General features: G+C 33.9%; 2 protein-coding genes across 5 annotated transcripts; both read right to left on the reverse strand.

The window, feature by feature from the left end:
- Nucleotides 1-1193: 1193 nt before the first annotated feature.
- Nucleotides 1194-7644, reverse strand: LOC117680407 (transcriptional repressor p66-beta). Of its 4 annotated transcripts, none has more exons than XM_011426535.4 (4): nucleotides 7506-7644; nucleotides 5962-6138; nucleotides 5605-5670; nucleotides 1194-4690 (listed from the first exon to the last, which is right to left on the reverse strand). In XM_011426535.4, the coding sequence occupies exons 2-4, from the start codon at nucleotides 6108-6110 to the stop codon at nucleotides 2782-2784; spliced, it is 2124 nt and encodes a 707-aa protein (XP_011424837.3). In that variant the 5' UTR covers nucleotides 6111-6138; nucleotides 7506-7644; the 3' UTR covers nucleotides 1194-2781. The 4 variants fall into 4 exon arrangements, with proteins under 4 accessions (XP_011424837.3, XP_011424836.3, XP_011424838.3 ...); XM_011426534.4 differs by having other exon boundaries at nucleotides 7482-7638; XM_011426536.4 differs by lacking the exon at nucleotides 7506-7644 and adding an exon at nucleotides 7278-7422.
- Nucleotides 7645-12171: 4527 nt separating this feature from the next.
- LOC105326477 (MAU2 chromatid cohesion factor homolog) lies at nucleotides 12172-21926 on the reverse strand. Its single transcript, XM_020066474.3, has 18 exons — nucleotides 21665-21926; nucleotides 21085-21102; nucleotides 20630-20704; nucleotides 20201-20296; nucleotides 19819-19941; nucleotides 19426-19581; nucleotides 19123-19198; nucleotides 18802-18875; nucleotides 18532-18622; nucleotides 17341-17444; nucleotides 16495-16572; nucleotides 15890-15955; nucleotides 14989-15116; nucleotides 14533-14610; nucleotides 14111-14222; nucleotides 13544-13634; nucleotides 13063-13190; nucleotides 12172-12398 (listed from the first exon to the last, which is right to left on the reverse strand). The coding sequence occupies exons 1-18, from the start codon at nucleotides 21902-21904 to the stop codon at nucleotides 12336-12338; spliced, it is 1797 nt and encodes a 598-aa protein (XP_019922033.1). The 5' UTR covers nucleotides 21905-21926; the 3' UTR covers nucleotides 12172-12335.
- Nucleotides 21927-23385: the final 1459 nt, after the last annotated feature.

The raw sequence follows: 23385 nt of genomic DNA on the forward strand, positions 1-23385 counted from the left end.
CCCTCATTGTCTGCAGGTGAATTCTAATGGCTCAAATTATCTTTCTTTAAACACAACTGTGTCTACTGAATTCTAGACAGTGTGTAAATCTAGACGGGCGAAAATTACACAGGGCAAAAATAACCTTCTATAATACATACAGTGCTATCATTGATATTGAGTGTTAAGATAACTAATTAAAGCGGCCAAAACTGATAATGAGGAAAGAAAGCATCTCAACTGATATTCTAAACTTGGTATTCAATATATTGAAAGTGCATTAATGGAACAAAAATCATCATGTTTGCTCAATTTCTTCATGTAAAAAATGCTGCTCAAAGAAAAGCTTGCTGGAAAGTACCTGTAAAATCATGTCCCTGTCTTACTCAATGTATGTATTTATGCCACTTCTATAAATGATAAAAGAGAGTTGTGAATATTCTTATTTTATCCCATATCATATTGCATGGGTTTTTATGTTGAATCCAAAGGGAACATTTTAATAAAAAAAAATAATTGTATCCCTGTAATTCCAGAAGGAACAATCCTTTATTAGACATGTTCCATCCTTGTTATGTAGAAATTGGTGTTATTTGTTCTTTAATATTTATGTTATATTTTACGTAAATGTTAGCTCTCTCCACTTGTTAATCAGGTCATTCCTATACATATTGGCCGATTAGGTTCTCTGGCCAATTACATAGTAATCAAGTACAATATATGTATTTGTTAAGCAATGAACCTGTGTTCTGTTCTTGCCGGAACTGAAGAATTTTTTATACACATTGAAATAAAATATCAGTAAACAGATATTAGATTTATTATTGTTTCTAAATGATATTTTTTTTTATCCAGGTAGACGAGCCCTTACAAAGTCGACATGAATTCATAAATATGTATTATTTCCCTTTTATCTCTACAACTGACATGTACCGTAATAATGGCCACCTGTATTACTGTGGAATCATGAAATTTCATGGTGGCTCAATTTTCGTGGAATTCGTGGGTACTTCTCATCCACGAATTTACATCCTCCACGAATTAATAAATTAGGGTAATAAAGTCATATTTCCTTTGTAGGTTTTAGAGAATACACGAAATTACGTCCCAACGAACCTGTAAAATTTAAGCAATCCACGAAAATTGGCCCCCACGAAATTTAATGATTCCACAGTATTCTCCAACCTCTAAAAAATAGAATGAAAAAGATCAAGTATGTTCACTATTGTTTATTGGAACACAGTTTTCCAAAATAAGAAAAGTCACATCATAGAGTTACATACGACATATTTCTGATGGTCATATGCATGAGAAACAGAGTGGAAATTCACAAATGAGATTGATGGCAATGAAAATAACCACAGACGAAAAGTAAAAAAAAAAAAAAAATAAAAATAAAAATCCATTAATTTGATTCTACAATGTTACACTGGCTGTTCCAATAAGTGTCCCATTCCTTTTTATCAAAACTATACAGTAAACAAAAATTTCTTGGACAACAGAAATTTGATGAATGTCTGACCAAATGAAATGAAAGCCTCTAATTTCATAAACAGAAGCAGATAAATAATGATTTCTTTCTCTAAGGACTGTTTAGTTACCACAAGGCACAGACTTGTACCTCGACATTCACCTTACAGTCGTCTCTCAGCACTTTGTCTAACTAATCTCAAAGCTCCTGACCATGATGCGCCCCAGTTCTAGCTACGCAACTACCATTCAATATGACTGGCATGACAAGAGCACAGGACCTCATGCTGCGGAATAAATAAATAATCTCCCCAGGGTGTGGGCATTTTCACCATTCTTAGCCATGACCAGTACACCAGATACTGAAGATAAACTGCACTAATGTGCCAGACACTTGCACTCCCACCCAAACACATGTTGTACACACAACAGCAATGTCTAAATATAGTCACTTATATACACAAAGTCCATAGCCTCATACAGAGAAAGAAAAAATAACCTTTCACACTTTAGCATACACAGTTGTCTTATTATACATCTATTTAAATCACACTTGTACCCAATTTTCTAAAATAAAGGTAAAAAAACAAACAAAAAATCTTTCACAGTACACACCATTATGTTTCCTTACCAGAGGAAACACTGGTCATGCAAAGATAACTTCGTACATTTATTGGCACTAGAATTTACACACTAGCTGGCTACCTTGTACAGTTATAAATGTACCACATTGTTAAGTGTTTCTGCTTCATTATTCGGTGGAGCAAATTTACCCTATTGTGCAGGCTTCCAAACAGATTTCTCCACGTTATTAAATGTGGCGACTGTCTCTAGTTAATATGGAGTAAATATCTCAAATTTGTGGCAGTGAAACACTGTTAAAAAACTCATAATACATACACCTCAACACAATACTGATACAGTTCATCACATAACAATCTATCTGTACACATTCGATGCAATGATGTTTACAAAATTACCACACAGAACTACTTTGAAGAAAACGTTCACACATTTCAAAATTAACATTGAAAAGTATATAGTGTTTGTCAAATTCAATAAAAATTCTCTTCCCCAAAAGCACTATTCTATTAATATTAATAACCATCAATTTTCAGCAATCAGACTCCAATGTATAACTCTTATTCAAAAAATTCTGTCTCTTGATACAAATATCATACACACAACATTAGGGATCATTATCCACAATGTACATGTTCATTAACATGTGAGATCATTATCTACTCTTATTACACTGCAGATCACTCAAAAAAAAAAATCCAATATGGTTCTTCTTTGTCTTTCGAGTTCTAAGTACACTCTATTTGCAGTTCACTTGCTCCATCTATTGGGGGGAATCATATCTAACAAATATTTTCTTTGTAGAGAGTTCAGATCACTAGCTTTGGCTCCTCCAAAGGGTATCTGATAGGGGAAAGGTCCAGGGGCCCCAAATGGGGCAAGTCCGAGGGGTTGCCCCATTCTGAGGGCTGCTTGATGAGCCGTGACAGCTTGATGGGCCTGTAAGAAATTCTGGTGCTGTCTGATGGCTTCAGAGGTGGCTTTAAATGAGGCTGAATTTGATGGTATGTTCATCGCACTGTTTGAGGAGGAGGAGGAGGCAGAATTGTTGGCCGGAGAGGAGGAACCATGGGAAGGTCCAGAGGTTTTTTCCTGAGCCTGCATTCTCTCGATCTCCTGCTCCTGTTGAAGAGCTTTGACAAAAGCACTCTTGAGGCGATTTGTGTGTTCTTGTTTCAGCGCCTTCTTCTGATTGGTTGTTACACAGTGTTCACAAATCACATTCTTAGAACCGGCTTTTTCTCGCTTCCACACAGGAGTGAAATCTGTATTACACTGCACACATGTGAAAGGATTACACACCATCTTCTCATCTGGGTTTTTCTGTCCTTTAGATATAAGATTAGCATCAATAATGTAGTTCACTGCTTCTTCTAGACCAAGCAAGTATATAAAGTCTGTGCTTGACAGGCTGGGTACAAAGTTCATCTCTGGGGGTGGGGGTTTTGGAGGTGGGATCTGTAACAATGTTTTCTCCAGCTGCTTCCGCAGTGCCATTTTGGCAGCTGCCTGTCTTTGTGCTGGGGTCTGTGTGTCCACCTGAGCGTTGTTATTCTGACTGGCCTGAGAGCTTGATCCGTACATTCCCCGGGAACCAGGCTGACCCTGCATGCCCTGGTATCGCATCTGCTGCGACAGACTGTTGCCATTGGACAGATTCTGCCCCCTCATGTTTACCAGTGGAGGGGGACCTTGCTGATGACTTCTGGATGGAGTCTGATTGCTGTTACGGACAAGCTGGGGTGGCTGACTATGGGCTGGTCGTGCTTGGCTGGGCTGCTGTCCTGGTCTGACTAGGGGTGGGGGCTGGGCATGCTGCTGCTTCGGTTTCTCTGGTATGGATGGAGAAGACACCTGACTTTGGCGCATTTTCCTAAGCAATATCAATTTGGCTTCTTCGTTTCTTAGTTCTGCTTGCAGGCGTTTAACGACTTTGCGTCTCTTCCGTATTTCACACTCGTCAAGATCTAGAATCTCTCCATTCATAACACCATTCATCAACTCCTCCTCTGAATCTGAGAGCATTATAACATCTGATCCACCATTCCCATTAGGAAGTCCTGACTTTGTTGTCAGATCTATGGGTGTGTCTGCATCAGCTCGCCGATTTTCTTTTTCACTGTCCTCAGATTTTACTGAGGATGACTCCTCTGGTCCTTCTGAGGCCTTTTCATCTTCCAAACTATCTTTTGATGATTTCAAACTTTCACTTTCTAGAGATTTCACACTGTCATTTTCGCCGCTTCTCTCTTCCTTCTCTCGTTTTTCTCTATCCTTTTCAATAGTTTCCAACTCCTCACTTTCCTCATCCATTTTTTCTGATTTCTCCTCCGTCTCCTCCTCGTTGGATTTTTTCACATCGGAATTGTCTGTAGATTCACTTTCCTTCACACTAGCACTCTCTTCATCCTCCTCCTCCTCCTCCATTTTTTCTGATTTGTCTGCATCATTTGAGTCTGTCACCTCCTTCTCCTGTATAGATTCACCATCATCCACACCTTTGTCTTCTGACTCTATATTCTCCTCAGACTTGTTCTCTGTTTCCTCTTCTTCTTTATTTTCCTCCTCCTCGTCTTCCCTTTCTTCCTTATCTTCATCATTTCCCTTGTCTTCTTCTTCCTCTTGGTCCTCTCCATCTTCCTCTATGTCTGACTTGCTTCTGTAAAAGTAACAAATGCACATATAAAACAAGTTTCACAAAGTATTACTGTATTATCTCAATACAGAGCTGTATAGGTGAACTTCGGTATCTCAAACACTGATATCTCGAATACAATGGATATTTCGAAGTTATTTGCAAGTCCCAACCACTTAATCTTTAAGTATTTTACCCTTGATATCTCCAATACTCTTTTTTTAACAAGTTTTTAACCAGACCCATCTAGTTCGAGATAACGAGGTTTTACTGTAGTTGGATTGCTGACATAATCTTGTCTTTAATAAAGAGCTATTTGAAGTTGTTAAAGTATTTTCTGATTACTACTGTTTATCAAATTTTATTAGTGGGGGGTAATGTGTAAATGATATGGAGATGTTAAATATGTATCTGCTACTGGTAACAAATCTGTACATAGAATTAAACATGAAGCAGCTGATGTCCTACCATAATCATCCAAATAGAACCATTTTAAAAAGAGCTTGGACTTTCTGTGGGATGTTACTATCTAGTTTGCTCATCAAAACATGCTGTCAAATATTGACCTGCTTTCTTCTAATAAAGTAAATTGCTAAGAGAAGCTATTCAATATTCATATACAGTCAAAACTGGAAATTGTTTACCAAGATCTGCTCTACTTTGTGAAATTGACACTGTTTCAGCAAAATATACATCCCTGTGTGAAGTCGGGCGAGTGTCATTGTGTTTAATATATTCATATCTATTAGCCAATGACTGGGCAGTTAACCATCAGTAGACCCCGCCTTCATCAAATCAGAGTTTCTCACGTACTACCCAAAATCCAAGCTCTTGTTAAAACGGTTCTATAGTATACCATAACAGCAAAGCCTGCTATTTAATATCAGAAAAGCTGCCAATTTACACCCCCAATATAGAGATGTTCACTTTAAACACACCTTTTCTCTGGAGGACTGTTTTCATCATCTGTTCTTTTTCTCTTTCCTTGTTCACTTGGATTTTCCCTGAAAGTTTATACATGTCTTTTACCATATATGTTATCAATATTTGTCATCAATTTCAATTTTCATTCAAATGAATTATGATAAATGTTTAAAACATTAAACCTGACTATATCTTAACAATGCAAAATAGAAAAACATCAAAAAATTAAATCAAAATCAAGAACATTAACCAGACCTTATCTAAAGAAAACCCAACATACAAAAATAAATTTATATTGCTCAATTTCCCCTATAATTCATGTAGATCAAGAGCCTTAAACTTTATTTTCATTTCTCTGGACAAACTCTTACTCTTTCTCTTCCTCAGGCACATTTTCGGGATCTCCATCTTGGACATTTCCGGCATCATTCTCTTCCGTTTTACTGTCACTGCCATGTGGAACATCCACGGATGCTTCTAAAGGCCCACCATTATCCTCGCTTGAGTCTTTAGATTCCATATTGTTGATAAGAGTAGTTCAGAGAAATCTGAGGAGCAAAATCAAAGAAATTTTAAAGTTAATCTTCACAACCTTATTCTATAGCATACTTCAACTTGAATAAAAAATAAGTTCTCAATACAAAACTCTACTTTCTTTTTGTTTCTACTATGTACATTTTTAAATATTTCATTGCAATGTATATTGTTACCACAGATGAATAATTTTATATTTATAGCTGCCATTTCTACCAGAAAGCTATAATGCAGCACAGTTTTCAATAACAATTTTAAACATACGCTTGTTTAAAAGAAAAATATATTAACGATAATATAAAGAAGAAAATGTATGATTCTACAGAGAATCAATATATATAAATATGAGATCCGGTATAAAAATTCAAAAATGAAATTAAACACCATAGGCATACTCTAAGATAGCTGCGTTTGGCATTCCATTGTACACATTCAAAGAATACATTGTTTCTAAAAATAGCTACACAATCAATATCTAATTAAAAACATTTCCAATTAATGAATTATTAAGTATAACAACCTGATTTTGTCGTTATAAAAAGTAGTCGTGAAAGTCTTTGTTTATTGAGATATGCAAATTAACAAGAATTTCAAATCGAGGCTCGTGACCGACAGTTGTCAGTCTTTTGCCAGACGCTCGTTGACCTACATGCATCACCCGAAAAAAAAAGTTTCCATAGTCACTCGAGGAAGTCGTCTTAAACACATTTCACATACACACTCTCTCTATATACATTCTAATAAATAGTGATTATAGAAATCTGTGGTGATATACGATCGATCAGCTGATAACAGATCGATACTCCGAATTTTATCAAGACTTTGTCAATGTCATAATCCATGTAAATAATTGCAATTGATAGCGGAAGCCATTTTGTTGTAATTATCCTTCGCGCTTGGCCTTGGAATGCATGGACTTCAAATTGACCAAACTCGGTTATTTTCAAAAGAATTAACACAATCGATTAATGTTTGTAATATAATCGACAATAAAACCTGTGAGTTATAAACAGAAGCGTGCAAAAAGCCGGTATTCTCACGTGCATTCAATATGCACCTCCGACTTCAGCCAGTCATTAAATAACTTCTTTTAAACATAAAATAGAAGAATGTGTAACAATTTTGTTTCGAAACGCATGGAAAACATACATACCACGTGTATTTTGCGTTCGAATTATGCCGGTAAAACATGAATGATCTTACGTACACTAAAGTTGTATACACAGCGACTTCCGTTATGGATATTCTAATCCGATACACATACTTTCCTCGAAAGAGTCGTTTCAATAACCATTCTGTTAAATATGTATATCCTTAGTCCTAAGTTAGATGCATAGGAGTTGAACTAATCCATTACCTTATCAAAACAAACAATTCTCACTTTCTTTGTCCCTGCTGCGATCATTCCATCTTCTAAGATGGCATCTATTAAATATGGGGTTCACCTTTATTGTAGCAAGGAGCAAACAAACAAATTGTTTACAGATAAACAACACGTCATAAGCGATTGGGTTGCACATATCACGTGGTTCTTTGAGAGTAGGAAACAAGTGTATACACTTCCACAAAGACTCTAACGTGAGAATATAAAAATTTCGAAAATCTGAAAATTTTAATGATTAAACCACCACGGGATTTATCAGAGTGAATAATTGATTGAATTAAACTTAGCTTTTTTTTAAATTACTCACCCACCGGCGATACCGAAATGACTGTTTTGGGGGATCGTGGCACTCTCTGTATTAGTTTCTAAACCCAAACTCTTTTGGTTGGTCATGAAAAATATATGGCAAATATTGTAAGCAAGCTAGATTGCTCTCAAATTAATGGTCGTTGCGTAGAGATGGACCAGGAACTTAGCATATGTAAAAGTTATCGATTTTTTAGGAACTTATCAAGGAAAAAATTCACAGTCCTAACTGTGTTTGATGCATGGCAGATGCATGTTTACAAAACTTTTATCAGCCTTTTTAAAATCGAAAACCCAAACTTAAAAAAAGGTAATATACATGCAGTGTAATGTAGCAAATTATTGTTATAAAAATATACTTATAATAAATATGGTTATTCGTGTAAATGATACTGCATTTGTCTTCTTGGTGATAAATTCATTCCTCCCTGACCTAGCTATAATCAGCCCACACCACAAAAATATAATGTAAAAATATAAAAAGAAACAAAAATCAATTTATTATTTGCAGGTTTTATAAGTTTACATATATACACTGTTTGTTTCTCCCAAACATGTTTTGACACGATTATATGTATTGTAATCTTCTCTGTTCCAAAATTTAATTACTCTCTTACAAAAACATGCACAAATACAACTGTCAAACTTCCACATAGAAAAAAATATATCTTTTACAAAAAGTATTGAACAATATTAAAAATTTTCTCTTCAACATATAATGTCCACCTTCGCTAGATAAAGGTGCACGATCCACTCTGCTCCTAGAGCTACAAGGCCGAGTGGATCGAAAACCAGAGAGAGAGAGAGAGAGAGAGAGAGAGAGAGAGAGAGAGAGAGAGAGAGAGAGAGAGAGAGAGAGAGAGAGAGAGAGAGAGAGAGAGAATAAATATCCGTACTCTCACTTTACCACAAAACATATACATTTTTTACAATACAGAGATTTATATCATTATAAATCTTTTACTGAAAGAGGTTTTTTTTTTAAATAGCAAAATTATTTATGATGATGTTTGAAGTTGCAATTGTCCCTTTTTAACAATACAACGACAAATTATTTTTGATTTTGATTTAACTTTTAATTAAGTTAAATAAAACCAGTTCGACAATATAAGTGAATGTGAGGAGTGAGATACCTAAATTTGGTAGCAAATGCAAATCATTATTGTTAATAATATTTACCTCAGTTCATTCATGCATATATTTACATGAATCTCATAGTACCCTAGAGTCAGTGGATACATTTAAAAAGGAAAATACACTGTATCTGTCTTAGGGAGAGTAGATCTGTTCATAGTTATTCATTGACCCTTGCGTCGGTGAATTTATATATCCTAGCATCAGTGGATACTAATGATGTTCATAGGTACTGTGATCTACATGTATATAGCCTTGCGCCAGTGGACATGTTCATAGATATTTATATAGTTTTGCGTCACTGGATATGTTCAAAAGGTATCTAAATATAGCCCTGCGTCAGTGGATATGTTCCTAGGTATCTTTATAAAGTCTTATGTCATGCATTGGACATGTTCACAGGTATCTATATATTTATTGCCTTGCGTCAGTGGATATGTTCATAGGTATCTAAATATAGCCTTGCGTCAGTGGATATGTTCATAGGTATCTAAATATAGCCTTGCGTCAGGGGATATGTTTATAGGTATCTATATAGTCTTGCGTCAGGGGATATGTTTATAGGTATCTATATAGTCTTGCGCCAGTGGATATGTTAATAGAGATCTATATAGTTTTGCGTCAGTGGATATGTTCATAGATATCTATATAGTTTTGCGTCAGTGGATATGTTCAAAGATATCTATATAGTTTTAAGTCAGTGGATATGTTCATAGGTATCTATATATAGCCTTGCGTCAGTGGATATGTTCATAGGTATCTATATAGCCTTGCGTCAGTAGATATGTTCATAGGTATCTATATAGCCTTGCGTCAGTGGATATGTTCATAGGTATCTATATATAGCTTTACGTCAGTGGGATATGTTCATAGGTATAATTTACCTTTAACGTGTTTTTTGTAATCCACAGCGCTCTAGATACTGGGCTGAAACGTTATCCAGTTCTAGATAACCAGTTTATCGATTGATGAAGAAAAATCACGGACTGCACGAAATAATCAAGATGATGTCACTCATATTCCCATTTAAGACGACATGGCTATTTCATTTAATTATCTAACGTGTTGAATCTCAAAACGATTTGGCGAGACTAATAATTTATAACTTATAAAAGGGACACTCAAATCCCCCCAAAAGCTGTTTTAAAAAAACTATCTTTTAATATTTTTCATAATAATTTTCACGAGATAAAAGGGACACTCACCCCCCCCCCCCCCCCCAAAAAAAAAAACAAAAAACAAAAAACAAAAACAAAACAAAACCAAAAAACTGTTAAAAACTTTTTAAATATTTTTCATAATAATTTTTCACGAGACAATAGGTCGTTTTCACGAGATTATATTGTGCGCAAGAGATTGTTGTTTTTCACGAAAAAGTATGTCGTATTCACGAGATAAGTTTTGCGCAAGAGATAATGTATTAATTCAAGAGATAGAAAGTCGTTTTAAAAAAATTATAAGTTTTGCGCAAGAAATGATGTTGTTTTCATGATACAATATGTCATTTTCATGAGATATTAAGTTTTGCGGAAGAAATTCACTAATTAATCAGGTGTGCGCAAGAGATTATGTCGTTTTCACGATACTAAGTCATCTTTCACGAGATAATACATATCTCATTTTTATGTGATTATCCCCCCTTTTGGGATTGTATCGTACAAACCATGGAAATTCTATAAACAACAAATATTTACATGTACACCAACAGAAAAATTTCGTTAGAAATCTGATTGTGTTGATACAGCTAAGACAGCCTAATCACGGTCTGATCTGACAAGTTTTAACTTCAAACTAATTTTTATAAAAATAGCAGTGTTTAGGTTGAAAACATTTAAACAACATATATTTAAATACACATAATAAATAATGCTTATATTAATAAATGTCATTTTATACTTCTGAAATTGAATATGCATGGATTAGTTCGCCATCAATCAAATCCTTAGATAAACTGAGCGCACGAACTGCAAGAAATAACGATAGACTTCCAAATAGTTGTAAAAAACTTTCCATATATATGTAAGAATAGGCTTTTCCTTCTGTGTAACATACTGATTGACAATACCGATAATTTACTTTAACTCACGTGAGGAATGGATAATGGAAGAAATATCATTAGATTAATTAAAAAAATTCAAACTGCTTTCCTAGGTAACTTGGTTATGAAGGTAGCAATCATTTCAAAGAAAGAAAAAATAACCCGCTTAATTCATTTTCTCAATACGTGAGCTACCTTACTACCCACATGAACAATCAAAGAAAGCATTCATATTTTGAATGCACCATGAAATAAACATGGCCCCACATACACTGGACAACCTTTTCAATACTTTCATAAGTAAATTTATCCTCAAGAAATCTGACAGTTATTTTTAAAAAATTTTTTTTTTTACATCTTTCCTCTATCAATATTGCTAACATCAATTTGACAATAACACACGTGTATATATTAAAGCCCATCAAACAGGACTCGCTCAATCTGAAATAAAAATGAAGGACAGAAATGTTGTTGCAGGAAAAAAATTCCAACTATTTAATGGGAATTTTAAATATTATTCAAGAAAATTTGTGACATACTGTTGTGATGGCCAGGTAAATTTCTATAAATCTACACTTGTGTATAAACCGTACCCTGAAATTATGCTGTAAAAATTAACTTCATAAACAGAAAAGTTGTTCTTGTAATTTATCAAAATACCAGACGAGTGCTATTTTGCTTCTGAACACCTGAAACGTTCTGTATCAAATCAAGATATCATGAATATTCAAAGAACAATTATAACTGAATGATCTTTATAAAATGGTAATGGTTTGTTCTTACATAAAATACAACTATAAGACATAACATTACAACATACGTACATGATTTACTGATAAATTAGATACACAACACTTTCTAAGTAACAGTTTATAAAGTGTTAGCAATTGAAGCTTAATTTATCATTCCAAACAGTATAACGATAAAATTACACGAGGATTCATAAAATAACTGCAATTTTCACATACCATAAACTCTATATCATTTAATTGCTTAAAACAGAAATGTTTTGGAAATCAAAGAAAACTAATAATTCATGAGAATGATGCAACAAAAACTATCGTTGGTTGTTCCATTGCTCTTCATAGCATACATTTGCTGACCATGGGCCACATTATCAGTAACTGAATTGTTTTTGATTTCATTCAGACTAATTTCATAAAAACAGGCTAATTTTTGGTGAGGTTTCCTCCAAGAAAGTGTGAAGAAGCCAATCAGCATAAGGAATAAATTATTCAAGACAACCAGGAAAGTGATTAAGTTGGTCAAACGAGTTTAAGTATAAGCTAGACAAGTCCTTGGTTTTGGATGATGCAGTTGTTCATAGTTAAGAATTCGTGTTTAGATGTTCACATCACATTGTTCGCAGGTGGTGTGGTGTTCAAGTGAAACGGACAAGGTCCCTCAGTCCACTGTAAGAGAAGGGTGCGAAAATTCATAAAATATTCAAGAACTTTTGACCAAAATAATCAACAGAAAAACAACTAGGGCATCCACAGTTGTGCATGGATACCAATTTTGACAGTGTGACCTTACTAAGAATGAGTCCATGGTTAGACTCCAAAGTACAAGTCGAAATATTGAAATACATGTAAGAGTGTGTGTAGACTTACATGTGCAAGTCCTTGTTTTGACTTACATGTATAGTCCATGTTTTGACTTACAAGTCAATGTGTTGGCTTACATGTATAGTCCATGTTTGACTTACAAGTCCATGTGTTGGCTTACATGTATGAGAAGATGTTTTGACTTACATGTACAAGTTAATGTGTTGACTTACATGTTAAGACTCACATGTACGAGTCTATATTTTAGCTTACAAGTATGAGTCCATGTTTTGACTAACAAGTATGAGTCTGTGTTTACACTTACAAGTTTGATTCCATACTTTAATTAACAAGTATGAAACCATGTATAACCTTGCAAGTCAAAACATGGACTCAAACTAATACGAGTCCATGTTTTGATTTTCAAGTACAAGTCAATGTTCAGACTTACATGTATGAGTCAATGTTCAGACTTACAAGTTTGAGTCAATGTTTCAATGAACAAGTATGAGTCCATGTTCAGACTTACATGAATGAGTCCGTGTTCTGGAAGCTGTGAGGACTGGAGGAGATCTTTCAGCAGGGACTGTGTGAACGTGTTGTGCATCCTGTAGCCTTCCTGTTCATTGGCTGTGTCACCACACAGGCCATACAGATCTACAGGACAAAAAGTCATTTTATATACAGTCAAACCTCATTATCTCGAACTAGATGGGACTGGTTAAAAACTTTGAGATATCCGAGTATTTGAGATATCAAGGGTAAAATACTTAAAGTTTAAGTGTTTGGGACTCAAAATCACTTCGACATATCCATTGTATTCGAAATATCGCTGTTCAAGACACCGAATTTCAACTGTACCATTACATGTACACTATTGACATTGAAGATTCATTGTTGTCCTCACATTGAAATATTTGTTATTTATCACTCTTTTCAAAGCACTTTGGAAATTGAGATTCGGGTACCATAGAATTTATAGATGCAAACCCCATAAAATAATACTATACCTTTAAGGAGGGAAGATGCCCACAATTGAACATGGACATCTGATATTTTTCCTGCCAACTGCATAGCGGGCGTGACCATATTCAATGCCTCCTGTAATTGAACATAAAAGAAGTCAGATGGATACAATATCTATATACCGGTACATGTACATGTATGTAGTACAGAATGAGAGATACAAACTGTAAACAAAGAATGGTGTCATTTTTTTTACCCTCCGATAAATGGCCAGTACATGCATAGAAGTTTAATGCAACACAATCTAATTAAAATTAGAACTTCCATCCGCTCCCCAGTTTTCTATATATCGCGCGACATATAGAAAACCGGGGAGCGGATGGAAGTTCTAATTTTAATTAGATTGTATGCAACAATTCATTTTTTGAGCATAAAGTCATTAACATCATGTACAGTCATCTTTAATGTAATAGCTGTTTTGTGATGATAAAAATTCAGATTCCATACATAGTTTTGGTCAAGAATTTCACTGAAATTCTGCAAGCATTAATTTTAATGCTTGGTTTACAAAAGTGTACACTAATGCATTGATTTACTCTGTTAGTACTCACTGCATTGTTTCCCAGGGATAAAAAGATATGTCCAAGGAGCACCAGAGAACAGGATGTCAATCTGTTTAGGTCCTCTGAGTTAGCCATCTTTAATGTTTCTCTAAGGTATCTCCTAAAATAAATCCAGACATTTGTTCTCTTGTACCATTCACCGTTTAAACACTGATAATTATATTATATACATTTATGAACACACAAAGTTTGTAGATTGTTCCCTTTGAAATTGATTACTTCTGGCTTGAATTTGAAATAAAGAAAACAAATTGCATTGTACAAATTAAAAAGTAACATATAACTAAGAATGAACAAATTCTCCATAAAAAAATAATCTCAATGCTTTTGTCAGAATTACATGTAGTTTGTTTTTGCTGTACACAAACCAGCAAGTAAAATATTTGAAACAAATCTCAAGCTACACTTACTTAGCTTCATTGTATCGAGCCTGGAAAAATGTCTGTAAGCCTCTGACATAAAATGCAGACGCTTGTAAACTTTGAGGGCTGAAAAATAAGTAAATACAAGTATTAGGATGGAGATTTAAATTAAAATGGTTAATGTAATGCAGTTCTTAATCTTTCCTATATATTGTTCATTAGCTGCTTACTTTATTTGATATTTGCATCCATATACCCATATTTTTTTTTATTTATTTGCATCTACCGCCGGTATATACACATTTTTTTTTTAAATGTTAAAAACTTTAAATGCGCCATTTGTACATGAATTTTGCATAAAGTTTTGAATTCACAAAGCTGCATTTTATATTGCTTCACATCCTGGCTATGTAACTAGTTTGTGTTTTATATCTATGAAGAGTTTTCTGTTTGAGGGAAATGCCATTACAAAATGGAGTTTCAACGTAAGTCACATAGGATTACCATGATTGACATTTCTCTGGATCCACTTTATCCATAATAGTCATGAACTCTGGGAAACGGTTTGTCCGGAGATACACAATGGCCAAGTTCAGGTTCACAAACATCTCCAGCTCTGTGCCCTGTGAACTCTGTAAAAGAAGGATTATTCATTGAACATATGCATAATGCTAGTCAAGAAAGAAAGCAAGTCAGGTCATATGCAAATCACAGGATGATGTCAAGAACTACCATATATTTGAATACCTACAACACTCTTGCTCTATATTCCTTACAACAGCCAAATGCATTCATTACTTGATAAATGCTATTGCTCCCAAAAAATTTTTAAAATATGCAATATACCGGTAAGTGGTATATATTAACATTCCCCAATGTTTCAAGCATGATTAACTATGATTGTTCGGCTGATTTATTTATATCACGATATTCTATAAACGTATATCACTCTCCTATGTTAAATAAAAATGTTTATGGTTAAAGGGAGGTAACTTAGATTTTCATTTTGACGTAACACCTGCTACTCATTATTTCAGATGGAACGTCAAGATTTATATGATGTAATATTCATTTGACATTTAATAGTAATAAATCGAACGGGCAATTTCATTTGAAATTTTAAAATAAAAATATACTTCTAATATAGAAATAAATTTCAATCAATGATATTGATATTTCATTAATTTTAGCGTAAACATAATGAAATGAGGATAACAGTAAGGTTGAGCCATCTCTGAAACCATATTTTTAAAAAAAAAATCTTTCATGAAAAAGGGCTTAGAATATTGTTTGAATATTCATGTATAAGCAAAAGTATGTTAGTCACTTTACTTCTAAAAAAATTGATTCTGTATCATGTAAACCCATAAATAACCTTTCTGGTACCCCTGATTGCCTAACTTACCTTAATCGCTGTAATAAATTGCAGTTCTGCTGCCTCCATACAATTCATTGACATTGCATATAGCCCCTGGAAAAACGATAACCACATATATCAAGTACATGTAATGGTAAATTGAAATTAGCTCTCAAATCCCAAATAAACTTTAACATGCAGTAAGGAAGAGGTATGGAAATTATTAAGGATGATCCAAAGATGATATCAATGGAAACTCTAAAATCTAGGATCAATTCTCTCAACATGTACATGTGTACATGTATTACAAGAGGTATGGAACTTTAGAGTTATAAAGAGATAATATAATTCAAGTCCTTCTCTTGATTGTAAAACTGCAACAACAAAAAACTTTCGAAACTTGGAAAAATTATTAAACATGAATGAACATACATAAACTCTTTGACCACAAACACCTTCAAAATATTCTTATCAATATTTTGTAAAAAGAGAATCCAGGGAAAACAGGACGTCACAAAGTTCGTGAACATATGACGCAAAAAAAATTATAAAACTTTTGTTCAAGGACTCATTTCAAATGGTTAAAGTATACGCCAAATGCGTATGACAAAGTCACTTTTTTTAGGATCAATATAATTCTTTTATTTACTTACTAATAGTGTATGAATTTGTGCCCCATGAGTAGTGAAAAGTCGTGGTTGCTGTTGGCAAACTGAACAAGCTTGGAAAATCTACAACAAATAAAGCTAGAATTGAATTACATAATTTACTGCCATCTGAAAGGGGGGTATAACTCAATGATTTTATTTCAAGTAAAACAAGTCAATCTGAGTTATTCCCCCTTTAAAATCTTGAAATAAAAGAAATGCTTGCCACACCACATTGAACAATTAACTAAATTAAATTTTTTTGTCTTACGGTCACCAAATACTTCTTCATGATCACAAAAAATCCCCTTAATCTTGTGAATCATACTGTAAATTCCTTAAATTATGCGAGTACTTAATTCCACGATTCTGCTGTTTTGTATCAAAATCGCAAATGCGGAACTTTTATCCTAATTTCTCATAGTTTTCAACTCTCAAAAAATAATGGCGAGATTTTGAAATTCGCGAGGGGTGCTCCTCGCGATTTTACGCGGATATTAATTCCTTGTGTTTAATTAGGAATCTACAGTAATTAAATACACGTTCAGTCAAGTAGAAGTCGGAAAGTACATTGCATGATGAAATGACGGTTGTATGTTTTACATGTGATCAGTATATGTACACATATAAATATAAAATAAGTTCTGTTTACAAATACTTGTAAATGAAGCAGTTATCACATTGTCTGTTCATTTTTAAAATTTTAAAAGATTTTGTAACATTTTCGTTTTTGAAAAATTTACAGAAATGCTAACAACTAGAATACACTCATAGACATGTTTTATACTATATTTTTACATGTACATTGTATAAGTATAGTAACAAGTTGATATTTTGAGTCTTTGTTCGTACCTCCTGAATGGCCAGTGTTTTGTTGCCCATGATCAGTCGACACATGATGATGTGTTCCAGCAACATGAGTTGGAAGGCTGACAGGAGAGGGTGGGAGTCCAGCACTGAAAGAAGGACAATCTGCTGAATGTACGTATGTAGCAGTTTATCAACATTGGTCAGTGATTCAGTACAAGTATACATATCAAAATCACAATATCAGTATGAAAATCAACATCAAAATCAGTATGTGCATCAGTGTCAGTACTTGTGTCAATACTAATACACATGTCAGTACATGTATCGTTACATTTTTTAATACATGTGTATTTAGTAGAACTGCTCTGTTAAATTCTGTACACCTTTATAATTGTTGAACTTGAGTTTTCTTCAACTTTTCCATCTAACATACTACAACCTAATATACTATTATCATTCAGGCCACACAAATATAATTTCTTGCTCATTGGACCCGGAGCACTTGTATTTAAATAAAACTATACAAATAATATTATTATCAATTTCCCGCATGTAGGAAATTCTGAGCTGTTTTCTGTTCTATTTCCGCTCCATTTTTCATATTTTAAATAGTTTTAATTTATAAATCAGAAACAAGTAGAAACAATATAACCATCTGCACAAATTTATTCATTTACGACCTAACAATTTTGCCTACGAGAAAAATTAATTTTATTATTTAATCGCTTGCCCGCTCGTACTATTTTTCTTTTGATGTCTGATGAATGAGAAAATATATTGGTGTGGCCTTACTTGTCCTTTTATTTCATTAGGTGTATATTCGTTTGCTACCTCCAGAATTGGACCTGAATATCTCCAGCAGATCTCCATTGTCTACATTCTATTTGGAAAGTAGACAATGGAGATCTACCAGAGATCTACCGGAGATCTCCATACTGCAAACGAGCAAATAAGGATTACTCTTGCAGCCTTCACTCCAATCGACCAAACGAATACACCCATGGATTTTAAAAACAATATCTTACTAGAAATACAAGCAAACTAGTCACAGAACTAAACAAATGTTCAACACAAAGTCTTGTCAACAAATCTTGCAAATACAGTAAAACTTGTTTGGTACAAACAAGGATATAGTGAAATCTCAGATATAGCAATGTTTTGTGGAGTCTCCAGCAAAATTCTTCACAAATCCTTGCAAACATTTAGGTTGTTAAAAAAAAAGAGCTGGCTTACTTTTTAACTTCTCTATCTGCATGAGGGCTTTGTCTGTGTATTTCTGAGCTTTGTCCATGTGTCCTGCCTGCATTGAGTGCATCACGGTAACCTGTCAAAGAAATCAAAAGTTTGTTTTCTTTCCTAAAATTCACTTCCTTTTGTCATGACTTAGTGTCAACATAAAAAAAACTGTTTAAAATAAAAAAGATTTGTATTTTTTTTCATCCCGACATAAAATGGACCTTTAGCATTACTTGATAGATTGAATTGTAACATGATTTTTCATACCAGATACACTAAAATGCACATATGCTCAATGGGCAGCCACTGAAACAAATCCAGTTCATTTGCTGGGACAGGTTCTGAAATACAGAAACATTTGTGTTCATTTTATTTTTCTTTGTAAAAAGAGTCACGCATCCTTGTTAACTCTCTGAGGAACATATGCATGAAAATATACGGTACATGTAAAATTTAGAGCCACAACTGTTTTTAGACAAACCATGGGTGTCTACTCATGGACCTATACACAAACAGATTTCTGTTCTCAATAAAGGACTGAATATTCACCATAAAGAACAAGTCTTTCATGTTGTCTTTAACACTTACCTTCATCAGTATGAAGCTGTGTGATAGTCTGAATGATCTGCTGTAGATTCTTAAGGACTGGCTTTACTGTTTTAACCTGAGGTAATGAATCTTCAATGTGTTAATGTATGCATCAAATTCAGTCCACATTGTGAATAATTGTATAGGAACCTTAAATGTCAAGAGACTATAGCTGAAAGAGCTTATTTTTTAATGTTTGTTTTGATAAAAAAAAACAATGGGCTTTTGGAGAATTTACAAAAAACAAATAATCATTGAATAATCATTGTAATTCTAAAATATCTTGTTTGATAATATACAAACCTGACCAGCCATAAGGTAATGGCAGACTTGTAGAACAAAGAAGAAGACTTTGAGGGAATCCTTCTGTAGGGGTGTGCCATTATAGGTCTCTATCAACTGGCCGGCCGCACTCAGTGTTTCATGGACTTCGGTGGTTTTCTTCGCTATTAGCAGCAACTGTATATAGAAACAAGTCACTTATTAATAAATAGACCTCAGGGTGCGTGTCCAATTGTTGATTTTCTGTGAGATTGAGATAGATGTTCTCAAAAAAAATACATCTCCCTTTTAGAAATAGTCAGTTCAAAAGAAATTTCTTACTAAATTTGCTGAGTTAGACAAAATAAAGTCTGTTATTTTTTTAATATTTTAGGCAAATAATATATGTTATATCGTAGACTCCTTGTTACCCACCATTCCCTTGCTCAGGATGAAGAGTAGCCTTGTGTACTCGGAATGAGCCGATCCAGCAAAATCCGCCCCCACCTGAAGGTAATGACATGCTGAGGTGTGATCTCTTTGGATTGCATAGATTTGCTGAGAAAAAAAAACAAACCCCACAAATATCCTTAATTATTAGTGATTTCATGTAATGCACCATTAATCAAGTCTATAAAACTGGTTCTATACTTTACACTTTAAAACTATGTAAATATCTATCATCCATAATATTTGGTTACATTACAAATAAAATAAACATCCACTGAAAAGCACAAGGTCAGTTTATTTGTCTTTTATGGGATATGTTTCTGGTCGATCACTTAATATACTTGTGTATATAGGGCCTATTTCTTACTGCTAGTTGGAAGATGAGCCTGCAATGCCAGTATGCTGATTGTTGAGAAACTTCTATTGCTTTCTGCAGGACTGGTTTTGCTTCTTCAAAGCGGAACTGAATTAAAATTACAGCAATGATAAATTGAAAAAAAAAATTTTGATCATGATTTTAAAACTTAATAGCCATTTCAATGCTTTAAGCTTCCTGAAAATGTGTAGCATATTTCATTATATATCACATTCTTATATATACTCCATAATTATGTACATATTGATTCAGAACTTTACTTTAACATAACAAATGTTTTTAATTAGCTTAATAACATACTTAACTGATAAAAATTAAAAACTTGTTTTAAGTACGGTATTTCTAACATTTTTTGAAAATATAAATGCACTGATATTTATATGCAATTTTCAGATAGATATCATACATAATGACACTTACATCTTTTTCATACACAGTGGCCAGTTCACTCGCTGATTCAAACCTCACTGAGTCCACCTCTTCTGAAGGGGGCAACTGAATTTCATTAAGGCATGCTAACTACCAATACTTTGGATAAAAAAAACCCATTTTTCTTTGTAACAATGCTAGTATTTCTGGATTTTTTATTTTCCAGTTTGTGTAAAAATCTCATAAAGCCTTTAGTAAAGTTTACATTTATTAGTACTAAAACAGATACAATCATTTACTCTGTATTACTTAATTTAGGAACATGGATAGCAGTTTTTTTGTCTACTCCACTCCCCACAAGTGAGAAGTGGTGCTATTAATCAGAAAAGATCGAGATATTTGATGTACTGGTCACATGTACACAAGGTATGTTCAGACAGGTGTAATCTACCACTTTAGACATTATTATCCATTTTCTGGTGTGTATTTTCCTAAAGAAAGGATACTCCAATTGATATTGTCCACTGAAATAGAAGAAAAGTTCAGATTTAATGAAATGTTGCGTTTAATATTAACTTTTCAAAAATCTATGGTGCATTGTAATGTTTCCTGAAATACAAAAAACAAAGATCACCTTCATGATTCCGGATTTCCCACTTACTGATTAAAATATTTTTGTTCCAAGAGTATTGCATTCAAATTTGACACCGAAGCAAAATTAAACAAACGGGTATAACACACAAGCTAAGAAACACATATCACAAATTGCAAGCTGATCGATGAGGCTTCATAAGTTAACATTACTTGCCAGAATTTATACGAGACTGCATGTTTCTAGCAAGTTGAAAAAATTCTCTCAATCAGTTTTATTACTGAACAATTTCATACAAAGATGGAACAAAACAGTGTTTGCAATGAACAGCTGAAAACATTCAGTTTTGAACCAAGTTCAGTGTCAGAAGTTCAATCTATGTGTTTATCGGTCCCCTAACTTCAAACAATTAATTCAAATTAAAAGGACAAAAATCTGGTCCAATTTTAACAATTGAAAAGTTTACAATACATATCTAAGATAATCTAACTCACTGCTTGCTCCAAATGTCTGGTGGCCAATTCTTTGTTTTTAGTGTGCGCCAAAAGAATATTTCCTAATTGCAGGTGTGTTCGGGAAACGATGAGTGGTGGCGGATTAATGTTGAAGATTGACTGCAGGCAGTGGATGCAGAGTCTTATATTAGGTGGATTAGACACTCTAAAATTCTCTGCTAAGCCCAGAAGTGAAATATACAAAGCGTCGTTCTTGCTAGACCCACTCATGGCGGCCATCTTTGTTTTTTAAATAGTTAAGCAGACAATTCGTCCTATATCTAATTCGCCCCCAACCTACTGGATACAGATTACATATTTTATATATATTCTTATATTATCATAATTAATATTAAATCATATTTGATATATCATAAACTGTATCTCTTTCAAGTTTTTAATCTTTTTTTTACATCCCATGGCCATGGGCCACAACACTCACCAGTACCAGAGTGTTTTTGTTTTTTTTTATAGTTTCAGTCTGAGTTACATATGTGAGAAAATGTTGATTGATGATTTTTTAGTACAAATGAAACAAATCCCGGCCATTTTGCATGAGTCGGAGAAAAATTCGATACACTTAAAAAAAGGATATCATAAGAAGTTTTCTGTTTCCAAAATACACACACAATATTTGAGTCTTACCACGGGTTGGCATTGATTGTTGATAAGATGGAGCTCTAGCTATTTTCTTTACTTTTTAACATGACTGTTTGTTACTAAAACCAAGATCATTGCGATTTGGGTGTCTTAACTTTTGCCGATTGCATATGTACAGTCCATCAACAGCGGTTTTTGCATTGTTAATTTTTTGATTCTTTTCTTAATCCAAGAAGAACGTCCCAATTTTTAACATACCTGTGTAAATTTGACGATTAATCCATAAACAATAGCCCCCATGATGATTGCATGTGTGGAATATGTTCATGTACTTTTTTTACACGACTATAATTATATGTTTGTACAATGTATGTGCATGCTAGACAAAATATTTCCATTAAAATATCGAATCTTAAACATTTTTCTTTTTTCATGTACAATAATGTGTGTAAATTGTACAAGGTACATGCCAGACAAAATATTTTAATTCAAATTTGAAACACATTAATCATTTTTAAATTCACCTCTAAGAATTCGGGATCGAGAGCTTATATATGCTTTACTCTCAGCGTCTGGACCTGGTTAGCGTTTCTGGAACAAGTCCTGTATCTAAGTTAATAGGTTTTAGATGCTAGAGTAGGTTATGTCTTTTAGAGCAGGTGCCCTTTCATGACCATACCTAAATTGGGTAATTGAGTTACTTGTATTACTGGCCCTAACTTACATTATGATGCATATAGACAGGCTTGGATGCTGAATGTGAGCCATAGGTTTTGGATCGGTGCTGGAGGAAGTAAAGGTATTTGTAGCTGCCAGTGCAGGTTAATTAAAAAAAAACCCAGCTAGATACCCTCTTATGGCAATGTCTAATTTATTACTGGTCCTAACTTTAAGGGGGATGTGCGGCCACCTTGTAAATTTGAGGATAATAATGTAAACATTTTTCTTGTTCTAAAAATAGATCCCATGCCAACCGATAAAAATAGGATACCCTATTTTGAGGCAAAGTTACAACTTAAATGAGTTGAAGAGAGGACACCAAAGAACCCCCTTCATATTTTTTCAGATTTTTAAATCTTCAGAATAAGTCTGTAGCTGCGCAGTTCGACAGCTGTTCTGAG

The sequence above is a fragment of the Magallana gigas genome, chromosome 6, assembly GCF_963853765.1.
Source record: "Magallana gigas chromosome 6, xbMagGiga1.1, whole genome shotgun sequence".
NCBI classification, from domain to species: Eukaryota; Metazoa; Mollusca; class Bivalvia; order Ostreida; family Ostreidae; genus Magallana; species Magallana gigas.

Excerpts from the sequence above, each read along its gene's own strand:
- LOC117680407 (XM_011426535.4), bottom strand. The coding sequence starts at position 6,110 with ATGGAATCTAAAGACTCAAGCGAGGATAATGGTGGGCCTTTAGAAGCA. Across the intron at positions 5,671-5,961 it reads GTGCCTGAGGAAGAGAAAGA|GGAAAATCCAAGTGAACAAG; the intron begins GTAAGAGTTTGT and ends ATAAACTTTCAG. Across the intron at positions 4,691-5,604 it reads AACAGTCCTCCAGAGAAAAG|AAGCAAGTCAGACATAGAGG; the intron begins GTGTGTTTAAAG and ends TTACTTTTACAG.
- LOC105326477 (XM_020066474.3), bottom strand. The coding sequence starts at position 21,904 with ATGGCCGCCATGAGTGGGTCTAGCAAGAACGACGCTTTGTATATTTCA. Across the intron at positions 20,297-20,629 it reads CCACTGTGTATGAAAAAGAT|TTCCGCTTTGAAGAAGCAAA; the intron begins GTAAGTGTCATT and ends ATTTTAATTCAG. Across the intron at positions 15,956-16,494 it reads CACAAATTCATACACTATTA|GGGCTATATGCAATGTCAAT; the intron begins GTAAGTAAATAA and ends TCGTTTTTCCAG.